Here is a 12,594-nt window from a genome sequence, read left to right as displayed (position 1 = left end):
ATACATAAGAAGAAAAAGAAAAAGAAAATAAAGATTATATTTCAAATATTAAATAATTAAATATTAAAAGAAACTTCGGTAAGATGGATTATTTTTTTTTTAATAATGTACTATGTGATGATGGGATTTGAATTCAGACTATAGTAACCAGAGTTATATACACTGGTTATAGCCTGGGTCTTTTTATATTATTTAAATCAAATTAAAAAATCGAAAAGTTTAATTTGTAATTTGAAATAAGTGGGGAAAAAAAGCAAGTAACTTTTGCTACAAGGCGTTTAACCATTTGACGAGATAATCCGTCGTGGAAATGTCGTGACAAGTAACTAATTTTCTACTGGGTGACACACTACAAAACTGTGCCAAGATGCCCTTAATTTGACTTTTATTATTAATGCCATTTTATAATGGTAGCTCCACACTTGGGGTTCTTTGTGATTGTCGTGCACTTATGTATTTGTTACTAGCACTAAAATAACCTTACTAAGCTTTTCGAGCTGTCGTAGTATTTAATATATACGACATTAAATAATATAAATATGGATGAACATTAAATAAAGCATATAAATAACACTGTTTTCAACCTGGTATGCTGCATACCAATGTAAATAAAAAAGTTTCAAAAACTATTAAAAATAAATGAGTATTTGAACACTCTTTCTCTTTTGAATGAAATTTAAAAAAATTTGTTCCTAAAAAACTCAATTTGAAAATATTTACCCTTGTTTTTATGAAATCTTGGAAGTGGTAATTATATTTTTTAATGATAACAAACTTTAATCTTTAAATTGTATTTGGTTAAGCGATCCAGAAAGTCGGACATTATCTCTTCGGACATATTTATCATTTACTAACATAAAATTTCTTTTACTATTTATTTTTAAAAGTTATAAGTTTGACTTTCAGTTTCTGTACTTAATTTTTTATTCCCTAATAAATTAATAACGTGATCACAAGATTAGGATAGAAAAAATAATCTGCATCAAGTAAACAATCTTAAATTATGAAAAAAAACATATGTATAATTTTAAAGATTTGACTTTTTCTCAAGACTTGCTTACGGTTTGTTAAAAGTAAAAATTCTATTCTATCTCATGCCCGAATTTGTTGTAAACACTTAAAGAAATTATAGTTGTATTTATATATATTTTAAAAGCGCAGTAACCTATTTAGGCAAGGTAAAAAAATCATAAAAAAAACCAGTATGTCTAAAGAATTTTTCAATTTTAGACGGAATCAAAATTAAAAAGGTCAATTTTTACAAACTACCAAAGCTTTCTAATTCTTTTGTGTAAATATGCATATCAGGAAAAGTTAGGGAATGAAATTTATAGCTTAACTGAAGTGTTTACATACTTTTATCTAATCACTGCTCTCATATTAATTCTATTGCATATCCATTTACAATAAAATCTTGTAGATAGTTGATAAGAGTGCAGTTTGGGAACTTGATTAGGGCATCGCGAAATGTCATTTTGTATACCCTTCTCTTTCTTATTGACTTTGGAATTCAAATGGTTGGCTTTCATTTTTAATTATATTCAAAAATATATCCTTCTTAAATTAAAAAGGGCAATTTTTTCAAACTACCAAAGCTTTCTAATTCTTTTGTGTAAATATGCCTATCAGGAAAAGTTAGCGAATGAAATTTATAGCTTAACTGAAGTGTTTACATACTTTTATCTAATCACTGCTCTCATATTAATTCTATTGCATATCCATTTACAATAAAATCTTGTAGATAGTTGATAAGAGTGCAGTTTGGGAACTTGATTAGGGCATCGCGAAATGTCATTTTGTTTACCCATCTCTTTCTTATTGACTTTGGAATTCAAAAGGTTGGCTTTCATTTTTAATTATATTCAAAAATATATTCTTTAATTTTGTTCTATGATTTGGATTTCAATTCGTGCCATTTGATTTCATTTTTATTACAATTATTTATTAAAGTTAGCTAGTATGCCGCTTACAGTGCCATCTTGCGACCCTCGATAGATATCTCGACGGCCCTGCGGCTCTCCTTCAGGCGCTTTGAGTCCAAGAAACGTTTCATATGCTTTTCGTATCGGTTTGGTTTCCGCTTTGTTGTCTGAAAGTCCAAAGAAGGTCAATAAATATACAGACTGAAGTTCGAATCTCGAAAGTGCAAAACTAACCGTGGAGATTTCACCCTCGACTGTGGACTTAGGGCGGATGACATAATCCTTATTGGAGGGCATGGGAACACGAGCGCGTGCCACCCAGCCAGGATCTCCAGGTCGAAGCAGCTTGTCCTCATTGGACAACGTCTGATTCAGGGTTTGGGCTTGACTGGAGGAGGCTGGTTCTGGTTCTACACTTTTATGGCGATGGCGAGACATTTGCGCTAAATCACGTTCCTGCCGCTCCTCTTTGCTCATGGCTGAGAAATTGCAGCTGAGGTTAAATATCGGGCGGGCCCATTCGGAAATCAGGCGACCAGCTCGATCGCGATTCGTCTTTGTCTCCTGAGGATGTTTGTACAAGTACATGACAGCCTTGCCGATGCCCGACTGTTTTAAGAGTCCCTTTTCTATGGTAGGAAACTATTAAAAAGAGAATGCATTAAAGTTATAAAACAAAAATAAATGACTACTAAAGACTACTGAACTTACATCTGACAAGAGTTTAAGAATACTCTCGCGTATCTGAAGACAGGGCAGACTTTTGTTTGGCAGGGGCGCTAACCAATCTGTAAGTACATTGAGTATATTGTGTTCCAAGAAGGCGAGCTGTAAGTGCTTCTTAATGAGCTGTGACATCACTTGTTTTAGCATTGAAATTTTCTTTGTAGCCGGTTTACCCATCATATTCAGTTCTCTGTCGTCATCCGAGGCGTTCTTCATACTAATAATAAGCTGATCGATCAGATCATCATTGTCATTGATCAGATCGATATCTCGCTTGCGACGACGCACTCGCTTCTCTTCCTTCTTTCTCAGAAGCATTGCATCAAAGTCTGAAATAAAGTTGCTGCTACTGCAATGAATGTAAATGTTAGTTTACATTTTGATTTATAGCAAAATGTCTTACTCTGGTTCATTTGAAATTGGCGTGTTCTCATCGTCTGAACTTTCTGTGATTTTGTCTTGTGACTTCTCTTTGCCGAGCCCATTATTCTCGCCTTCTTCCTCCTCGTTGTCCGTGTCGGTAATTTTTGCGCGTTTCTTAGCCACCTTCGGTTCTTCGTCTATAGATGGAAACAACATAAATAATGGTATTTAATAAGCTGTAGGCTATATTCACCTTCGGAATCACTAATAGCTAATCTTTTGCGCCTAGCTCCATTCTGGGAAATAGCACTGCCGGACCGGGATCGAGCTCCCTTTTGAGAAGCAGCACTATTGGATCGACTACGCGAACGGGAACCACTTCTAGACCGCCTAGATCCGCTTCGTGATCGCCTGGATCCGCTTCTAGATCGCTTAGATCCACTCCTCGATCTGCTTCTTGACCGCCTAGATCCACTCCTAGATCGCCTAGAACCACTCCTCGATCGCCTGGATCCACTCCTGGAACGTCGAGACCCACTCCTAGAGCGCCTGGATCCACTTCTAGAACGCCTGGATCCACTTCGAGAGCGCCTAGATCCGCTCCTAGAGCGTGCGGATCCACTGCGTGAACGCCGTGATCCACTTCTAGATCGCCTCGAGCCGGATCCACTGCGCGAACGCCGCGAACCACTGCGAGAACGGTGAGATCCGCTACGAGAACGCGCCGATCCACTTCGTGAACGCCTGGAGCCACTACGGGAGCGCCTAGAACCACTACGGGAGCGCCTGGAGCCACTTCGAGAACGCCGTGATCCGGATCCACTGCGAGATCGTCTAGACCCCGAACCACTTCGCGAACGTCTTGAGCCGCTCCGAGATCGGCTGGAGCGCCTGGAGCCAGATCTGCTACGGGAGCGATGTGATCCACTGCGGGATCGTCTTGAGCCACTGCGGGATCGCTTGGAGCCACTGCGGGACCGTCTGGAACCACTGCGTGATCGTCTAGAGCCACTGCGAGATCGTTTGGACCCACTACGGGATCTTTTAGATCCACTAAGGGAGCGCCTAGAGCCACTGCGGGAACGTCTGGAGCCACTACGAGAACGTCTGGAGCCAGTTGGCGAACTCGGAGCTGCACCAGAATGCTGGGATCCACTGCGGGAACGGGCAGATCCACTACGGGACCGCCGAGAACCATTCAAGGATTGCTTGGAACGACTTCGTGAACGCTGGGAACCAGCCGAATGAGCCGAACCGCTGCGTGACCGCAGTGATCCACTTCGCGAGCGGGATACACTCTTCCTGGATCCACTGCGACTGCGACTACGCGAACGGGCGGTTATGGCCTCATCGTCATTTTTGCCATCATCCTTGGGTGCCGGAGATGGCGACTTGCTCTTGCACTTTTCTGGCAATACTGTTTCCAAATTGGTCACGTCAGGATTTGAATCTCGAATTTCCTCCACCACTGTCTTTGCGACCAGCTCTGTTGTTGTCTTCTCGAGAGTTTCAAATAAGCTCGCGGCGTCGTTGCCTCCGGTTTTTTCTTCAAATTACATTAATATTTAAGTAATATACAATTGATACTTAACTTTGTAACAAACCTTGTTCAGAAGTTTCCATGCCGTGCGTCTTATTATAATACAAAAACAACGAAAAGCACGCCTAACAACTAAATTAGTTAAATCAGTTGTGCAATTGGTTTGTGGTATTATAGGATAGACATTAAAGCAATAGCTAAAAAATAATTCCTGCAATGACTTATAAAATACGACGCGATTCGATTCTTCGGCATTTATCAGGGCCGATACACTGGAACGAATGGCATTAGGAACATTGGTGTTAGTGTATACACATACACTCTTGCCTGCACGCTGTTTGGGGCCGTTACATACCACAATCGCAACAATCACCGCAGCAACCATTAAGAAAAATTATTATTAATATTTTACATATTTGTTCTATATTTTAAAGTTAAACTTTTCTAATAAAATTGTTCATTTGATGGACTAAAATTTCCAAGATGAATAAGAAATAAAACAAATACAAACAAAAACTTTTTTGTTAAAAGAATTCTTCAACAATGAGATGACAAACTAGGTTTTCAAAGTTTCTTCGCCTGCACTTTAAATCGGATATGTTTTTTTGTATTTGTTTTATTTCTTATTCATCTTGACAATTTTAGTCAATCAAATGAAAAATAGTGTATTACTAAATTTGCAAACATGTATGTTAAATAAATTGTTCTTTAGGTATTCAAGAATTCATGGTGTAAGAAATATATTTTCCAACTACTTTTGTTCTAATCTTTTTAGTTATCGGAAAATATCGTTATCGAGGAAGAAACCTCCCACTTGAAATGTTCCATCTCCAAATTACTAATAAGAAAATCAAAACAATAACATAATTAAAATTGGTAAACATGAAGGAAGAGCAAAGCTCTATGTGTACGTATCATATTCAAATAAAATCCATATACATGCCTTCATCTATATTTCTTCTATATTAGCTATGTTTGCTGAGGATATTTTAAGGGATTTCGGCTCATTTATATCCGAACATGATGAAAAATTGAAGTTGTTAAGGGATAAAGTGCCTAATTCGGACGTTTTGGAGCCTGTATCTTGTATATATATGTCGCCCGTCATCGAGGTCAACTTTGTTAACAACTACTCAATTGTTCCCGATAAGAACTTTGAGGAATCGGAGCTTGTGGCGAATAAACCTCTGACGACATTGGCAAATCTCTGCAATCAGAGCAGAAATTTGTCCATGAAGGCAAAACGGTTTCAGCTAGCATTTCTATTCAGTGATTTTCGGTTGGATGATTCGCTTTCTTCACATTCAGATGGTTTCGGCTTCGAAGGATCTTTGGTCCGAATGAGCAGCTCAATGGAATTCTTTTGCCAGATTTACTTTTTGCTCAAACGCATGATTGTGATACTCCAAAATCTATTGAGGCAAATAGCCGCATCCGTTTGCGTGCCTGAGGATGTCAATGAAGTCCATATATTCGTAAGTATATTAATACTTTAAAAGTCTGTAATATAACATATTGATATCCGAATTTATAGGCTGTCTTTGATGTTATGACTGAATTGCTGGAGCACATAGTCGTTTTTAATGAACTGGCAAGACAATCGAAGATTTCTGTTATGTGGGCGCTCTACAAAAAGTGGCTTATAAACCTGTCCAATAATAATAGTATATCCTCTAACCGATCCACTCTCTCGGAGCTCCATGGACTCAGTTCATCGCTAGTTGACATGGAAAATCTAATTACAAAGGATTTCTTTCGGGTAGGAATATCATAAAGCATTATTGTACCTCTTATAATGGATATTTTAAAACAGATTCTTCTAGATAACCTAATGGAATTGAAAAAGCAATTTAGCCTGAACGTTATTAACCACATCACTCAGCATTCCAATGCCTATATTCGCAAGCTGCTTGTTGACATGGATGCGAATCAAAGCCACGAGTACAAAAACTATGAAGAACCCAAGCACATCATTCGCCTTACTGCCTTTGTGGCGGTGATCCATGAGTTTGGCATCCAAATGGAGGGGAAACTGGTGAAAAATATTGTCGACTTGGTAGCTAGGCATAAACAGGTTCCGCTTAATCGGAGTGTTTTCTGGTCACCATCTGCATTTCTCTCGCAGCATGCCAAAACCCTGATAAAATCACCAGCCCGTTCTCAAGATGGACATGCCCTAAAAATCCATAGCACCGTCCTAGAAAAATTTAAGCTTAGCGATCAGAAGAGTTGTCGGCAATTGGGCACACAAATCTCGCTGTGGTCAATCCGGATGAAGAGGGTATTTGATGTCGGAGTCTTTGGGCACTTGAAGACCTTCTCCCAGCTGATACTCACTGGTCATTCGTATGCTGATCAAGTTACCCAACTGGCAGTCTCACTGATCAACCGCCATGTTGCTCTGATGACGCCCTTGTCCAAGCACGACTGGTTTGTCGTCTATCGATTGCTACAGTACCTAAAAGTTATTCAAAATACCTTTGAATCGAATCAAATCAATTTCGTGCAATTTATTAGCTCACTGATTCAATGGCAGAAGCAAAAGGTTCTGCATCTACTGCACACCACAAAGAAGAAAATCGTTGATCTTAAGTTGCACCAGCGCAAGATTAACTTTTTATCAACCATGAAACTGGCCGAGAAGTCTATTATGGGCTTTCCAAGCAAAGAACGGCTGACTTTTATAAACCTAGCCCTTGGCGAGTTTCTCGACAATCGTCATCTGCCCGCCGACAATCAGAAGCTATTCAGATCAATTATACTTCGTGCTAATAATATTAGGAAGTTTATGCGTGATATAAGAGGACAAATGGACTCGTCAGACTCCTCGAGTTTGGTATATAATTACTGGTTCCTGAACACTTCGGTGCTTAAGGAGTACACCGAACTCCAGCGCAATCCTTACTCTCTGCAAGTAAGTTATTACGTCTTATAATGCAATGTCCTAAAATTTTGAAGCTTATATTTGCAGAATATTGTATCTGCAAGCCATCATCTGGACAAGATTATGGCTATATTTAGGGGTTCAAAGTGTCTCAAGCAATCGGCGAACGATTTAATTATCGAGTTTTTAAGCAACCACTTGGAGTTCTTCCTGCGAGTCGAGGCCCTTTCACATCTGTTCCAGGACCAAGATCAACCATTCCAGCAATGTACTTTGGACTATCGGCTTTCCATTAATGCAGTGTCTTTTGAAAACGGCAGAAATTATAATATTATTAAAGGTAGGATGAAATTGAAAATATATAAAGGGGTTATTCATAATAATAAGATATTTGATTTGCATAATATTCTATCTCTTAGATAACCTTGAGAATTATTTTACTGCAACGTTCTATAATCTAACGACGATCGCACCGCACGACTGGAAGTCGTACGAAAAGATGCGTCATTTGGCCAACAAGGTATTGCACCTGAGGCCCATCGATGATCACCTACCCAATCAAATCATTGATCAGGTAATCATTTAATTCACTATCTACAATCTGTAATCTATTAACTTACCGATCCTCCTGTTGTTAAGGGCATAGACGTGCTGCAAATCATGCGCAATATTCATACGTTTGCCTCCTCCTATGCCTACAATATGAACCTACAATTATTCGTAGAGACACATAGTAAGAGTAAACATCTGGATATTATTGGCACTCGTCACGTGGCCAACTCGGTGCAGACGCACGGCACTGGTATCATCAATACCACCGTGAACTTTATTTACCAGTTCCTGCGCCAAAAGTTCTACACCTTCTCCACGTTTCTGCACGACGAGCAGATCAAGTCGCGTCTGCTCAAGGAGTTGCGATTTCACTCGGAGCACAAGCACATCAAACCCTACCAATCGTATCCATATGAGCGAGCCGACAGCTTTCTCAAGAAGATCAGAAAGTTGGGCTGCTCTGGCAATGGCGAGACCTATATGGACCTTTTTAGAAAGGTTATAACACAAGTTGGTATGTAAAGACCTATAAATCACAAACACACTATTTAATGACTTACGAGGTGTGTTCAAAAAGTAAGGTGACTCTTCAAATTTCGCGAATTTCAAATTTTTCGATTTTCGAAACCTTTTAGAAGTTATACGAGGTGTGTTCAAAAAGTAAGGTGACTTTTCAAATTTCAAATTTTTCGATTATCTTCAGTTTTGGGAACAAGAAAAAGTCACATGGGGCCAAATCCGGTGAATATGGTGGCTGAGGCATTATTGTGGTGTTGTTTTTGGCCAAAAAATCCAAATCCTTTGATCCATATTTTTCGATAGCAAAAAATCGCCGAGCTCGCAAAACAACTTGTAACTTTACGCCTCTCACAACCAAACAAAAGAGGATGTTCCATTGAAACTTGGTACAGATGTTAGGGAAGAGTGTACCAATATAACAAAACAAAAAAATCGATAATCGAAAAATTTGAAATTCGCGAAATTTGAAGAGTCACCTTACTTTTTGAACACACCTCGTATATTGGAATCAGACTGATATTAACTTTAAAATACTTTTGAAATTAGGCAATGCTGTGGGATATGTGCGCCTCCTGCAGGCAGGAAGCAAGAATGCAAACTTCCGAAGTCGTTCATTTAAGACCAGACTCGATAGCAACTTTAGTTCAGGTGGCTCCAAAGTACATCAAGTCACGAAGGGCTCAATTAAGGAATATGAAAAGAGCCTAGGACATATGAAGGAATGCTATTCTGATAGCACAAATTACTTTAAGGTACGCATATTACTTTTTCAAAATACGATTGCATAAAGATATCAAATTTCAGCTTCTACTGCAAGGCTTTCAACCTTTTCTGTGCAATCCGCATAACCACCACTTAAGAACCTTCTACCTCATCACACCAGCGCTCATAATGAACTACATTGACTACAGGGTCAAACAGAAGCTTAAGATTCACAAAAAGGACCAGAACAAGTTCTCCTTGTTCGAGGATGGCTTCGCAATTGGCCTGGTCTACATCCTTAACATGCTGAACCAGCAGACAGATTTCCATGAGCTGGGTTGGAGTCAAACGACCACTCAGCATCTAATCGAAGAGCGATCCAAGGTGCGCGAAATCTTGGCACGCCAGCAGAATGCGACCGAGCAGCTGGACGAGAAGCTTGTCCAGACGGTGGCGATAACCGAACGACATGTTAATGCCTATGAACATGAATATAATTTACTCTATGCTACTCTAAGTAGCTCAGAGATATTCTTCCAATAAAATAAAAAAAATCTGTTATCCAAACCAAATAACAATGATAAACACATTGATCAGTAGAGTTGAGTTCCCTTTATTTAACTTTTATTAAGACGAAATTACAATTCCGAGTCCGGTACATATCGTAGAACGTTGGTATATATATGTAGATAGATTTAGCCTCTACTTTTTGTAGTATGCCAATTTCAAACATCAAACATTTTACTAAGCCCCATTGTTTATGCGTTCGTCTTTGTCAATGGAAATGTGAAAGTTACAGATTTGAAGCATTTTATTTCGTCTGATCTAAGGAACTTCACTATCCATTTAAACACTTTGATATAAGAGGGGGAGGCTCTCTATTTATATTCAAATTTTGGCCCCCAAATACAATATAATTGGCCAAAAAGAACCCAATCGGAATAGTTAAACATGTCTATTGAAAATATTGTTGTATTGTATTTCGTAATATTACAGTAATTGGTAAAAAAAAATGTTTTGGAGAAAATGCAAATGGTTTTCGTCTTAACAGATTTTTCTTCTTGTAATCTTGCGTTTGTTACGCATTCTTAAAGAGCACCAGAGTTAGCGACCATGATCTTCTTGGAGGTCTTGCCCGATTGCGATCCATAAGATTCGATCTTCTTGACCACATCCAAGCCCTCGACGACCTCACCGAAAACAACGTGCTTGTTGTCCAACCAAGCGGTCTTCACGGTGCAAATAAAGAACTGGGAACCGTTCGTGTTGGCACCAGCGTTTGCCATCGACAAAATACCGGAGCCGGTGTGCTTCAGCTGAAAGTTCTCGTCGGGGAACTTGTTGCCATAGATGGACTTGCCGCCAGTGCCGTTGTGGTTGGTGAAGTCGCCGCCCTGACACATGAAGTTGGGAATAACGCGGTGGAAAATGGAGCCCTTGTAGCCGAAACCCTTCTCGCCGGTGCACAAGGCGCGGAAATTCTCAGCGGTCTTAGGCACGACATCGGAGCGCAGCTGAAATATACAATAACAAACAGGTTAATAAATTGCTATATTATTTCAGGGGAACATATCAGTTTCCCACTAAGGTTGTTGGCCTTTATTATTAAAAATACAGATCAATTGCTTTTGTTTTATTTGTAATCATATCCGATTCACACGACCTTGACATCATTTACACATTTTTGTTTGTTTAATCCATGGTGCGCGAAAAAAAAAATGCGAAACAATAAGCTGTTTTGTTGATTCCGCGACGCCGAATTTTGCGTTTTATCGGCGCCATTTTAAATCCTTTGACATAAACGGAATTTTTAGCATGCGGTAGAAAAGATGACTAATATTTAATCTTTTCGTGTTCGGATATTTTGGAACTTTCCATCAAATGGCTTAAAATAATTGCACACCAAATGGAAATGATAAACAAATAATCAAATCCTGCATCCACTCACATTTTATATATATTTAAATATCTATACTATAAGAATATACATATATAATTTCTCGAACAGTCAAATGCACTGGAACTTGTATAATATGCAGAAAAAGATTACTTTTAATAAATATGTCATACATATTATAGACAATTGTTTAAATTAGTTAAGTTTAGTATAAGTTTTCATTGTCTTTATAGAGGAAATGCCTACAGTGATCAAAAAGATTCCAGACTTTTCATATTAAGTTTCAGGATAAGGTGTATATTATTTTCTTCCACTGTATGTACGTATACATATCCTATTGGAAAATCCTAGACATGTGGGCTTTTAAAATTCGGCCAATGACTTTTTCCCCAGATTACTAAAAATACAGCTAGGTGGAGTGGACAGTTTGAAAACAAAAAAAAAAAAGTAAAATACACTTACATTACATCATCAACGGAATTAATAGTGAGTTCATTTTTGCAAACGAGTTTACAGAACTCGCGCATTCACACCCGAATATATCTCTGTGTGTACACTGTACATTTATACGTACATATGTGAGTGACCGCTTGGAGGTTATGTTCCTGTATTGATCTGGATGTGTGTATAGGTATGAGAGCTACACCAATACATTAGCTAAATGTATATATACTGCACACCCATATACATATTAATACCGGTAAAAAAAAATTGCACACCATTCTAGCAAAAGTTTGCCGACACGTCAATTAAATTTAAGGAAAATTCCATTCTACAAAGATAATACTTTTAAATGCTTGACTCAGAGATGTAGGTAATTATTAAGAATTTATTTAACATTTACCCAATTGGTGAGAACTTTAAAAGTACTATGCAATTACTCAGGCATGAGTATGGAAAATAACTGCACTCAAATGTACATATATATTTTTTAAGTCAAGAAAAAAAAAAATTAACCTTTCGTACTTGTCACTTGCGGCTTTTATTGGTAAATAGATAGGCATTTCCATTAATTACAGAGGTAATTGCGCGAAAAAAGGCTTTTCAAAAATCACGTGTTCATACACTTTTTCCACAAAATAATCTTAAAAAATAAAAAAGGCATTTTAATTTAAAACTATTTAACTTACCTCCATGATTATCCTACCGAGGGGCTCGCCATCGGCGGTCATATCGAAATATACCCTAGGCAAAGTACTCATCTTCGACGCTTTCGAATATTCGCGAACAATCTGAATTCCAAATTGCAACTGACCCCTATTCGCACTGCACGCTGACGAAGCTAGGGTTATAGATTTTTTAGTTAAAATGGCGGACTCTGCAATGTGAAATGCCGCTGCCGACTTATACCGAAACTGTCGAAACAGAGTTGCACCGAAAGAGACCATCGTGTATGACGAGCGACCGCATGTACGATACTACGATACCATATAAACGATGGTAGAAACACGCGTTCCATTCCGCATATTTCGCGCTCCGGCTAACGGTT

The 12,594-nt window shown here is 38.5% G+C and overlaps 3 protein-coding genes across 5 annotated transcripts; 1 reads left to right on the top strand and 2 right to left on the bottom strand.

Moving 5' to 3' along the window:
• Nucleotides 1–1,844: 1,844 nt before the first annotated feature.
• On the bottom strand, nucleotides 1,845–4,820 carry LOC108103022 (IWS1-like protein). 2 transcript variants are annotated; one of them, XM_017208348.2, is made up of 6 exons: nucleotides 4,616–4,820; nucleotides 3,265–4,557; nucleotides 3,052–3,208; nucleotides 2,634–2,997; nucleotides 2,157–2,564; nucleotides 1,845–2,089 (listed from the first exon to the last, which is right to left on the bottom strand). In XM_017208348.2, exons 1-6 carry the CDS (start codon nucleotides 4,632–4,634, stop codon nucleotides 1,967–1,969), a joined length of 2,364 nt encoding a protein of 787 aa, XP_017063837.1. In that variant the 5' UTR covers nucleotides 4,635–4,820; the 3' UTR covers nucleotides 1,845–1,966. The 2 variants fall into 2 exon arrangements, with proteins under 2 accessions (XP_017063837.1, XP_017063838.1); XM_017208349.2 differs by having other exon boundaries at nucleotides 2,634–2,994.
• Nucleotides 4,821–5,366: 546 nt separating this feature from the next.
• Nucleotides 5,367–10,125, top strand: LOC108103000 (WASH complex subunit 4). 2 transcript variants are annotated; one of them, XM_017208317.2, is made up of 9 exons: nucleotides 5,367–5,458; nucleotides 5,521–6,026; nucleotides 6,086–6,310; nucleotides 6,365–7,465; nucleotides 7,523–7,775; nucleotides 7,855–8,009; nucleotides 8,075–8,501; nucleotides 9,053–9,258; nucleotides 9,311–10,125. In XM_017208317.2, exons 1-9 carry the CDS (start codon nucleotides 5,434–5,436, stop codon nucleotides 9,749–9,751), a joined length of 3,339 nt encoding a protein of 1,112 aa, XP_017063806.1. In that variant the 5' UTR covers nucleotides 5,367–5,433; the 3' UTR covers nucleotides 9,752–10,125. The 2 variants fall into 2 exon arrangements, with proteins under 2 accessions (XP_017063806.1, XP_017063807.1); XM_017208318.2 differs by lacking the exons at nucleotides 5,367–5,458; nucleotides 5,521–6,026 and having other exon boundaries at nucleotides 6,232–6,310; nucleotides 6,375–7,465.
• A 41-nt stretch (nucleotides 10,126–10,166) lies between these two features.
• LOC108103001 (peptidyl-prolyl cis-trans isomerase) lies at nucleotides 10,167–12,513 on the bottom strand. Its single transcript, XM_017208319.2, has 2 exons — nucleotides 12,236–12,513; nucleotides 10,167–10,722 (listed from the first exon to the last, which is right to left on the bottom strand). The coding sequence occupies exons 1-2, from the start codon at nucleotides 12,491–12,493 to the stop codon at nucleotides 10,297–10,299; spliced, it is 684 nt and encodes a 227-aa protein (XP_017063808.1). The 5' UTR covers nucleotides 12,494–12,513; the 3' UTR covers nucleotides 10,167–10,296.
• Between the last annotated feature and the right edge of the window lie 81 nt (nucleotides 12,514–12,594).

The sequence above is a fragment of the Drosophila eugracilis genome, unplaced genomic scaffold (genome assembly GCF_018153835.1).
Source record: "Drosophila eugracilis isolate 14026-0451.02 unplaced genomic scaffold, ASM1815383v1 contig_2153, whole genome shotgun sequence".
Lineage (NCBI taxonomy): Eukaryota > Metazoa > Arthropoda > Insecta > Diptera > Drosophilidae > Drosophila > Drosophila eugracilis.
This window is presented reverse-complemented; position numbering and strand designations above follow the sequence as displayed.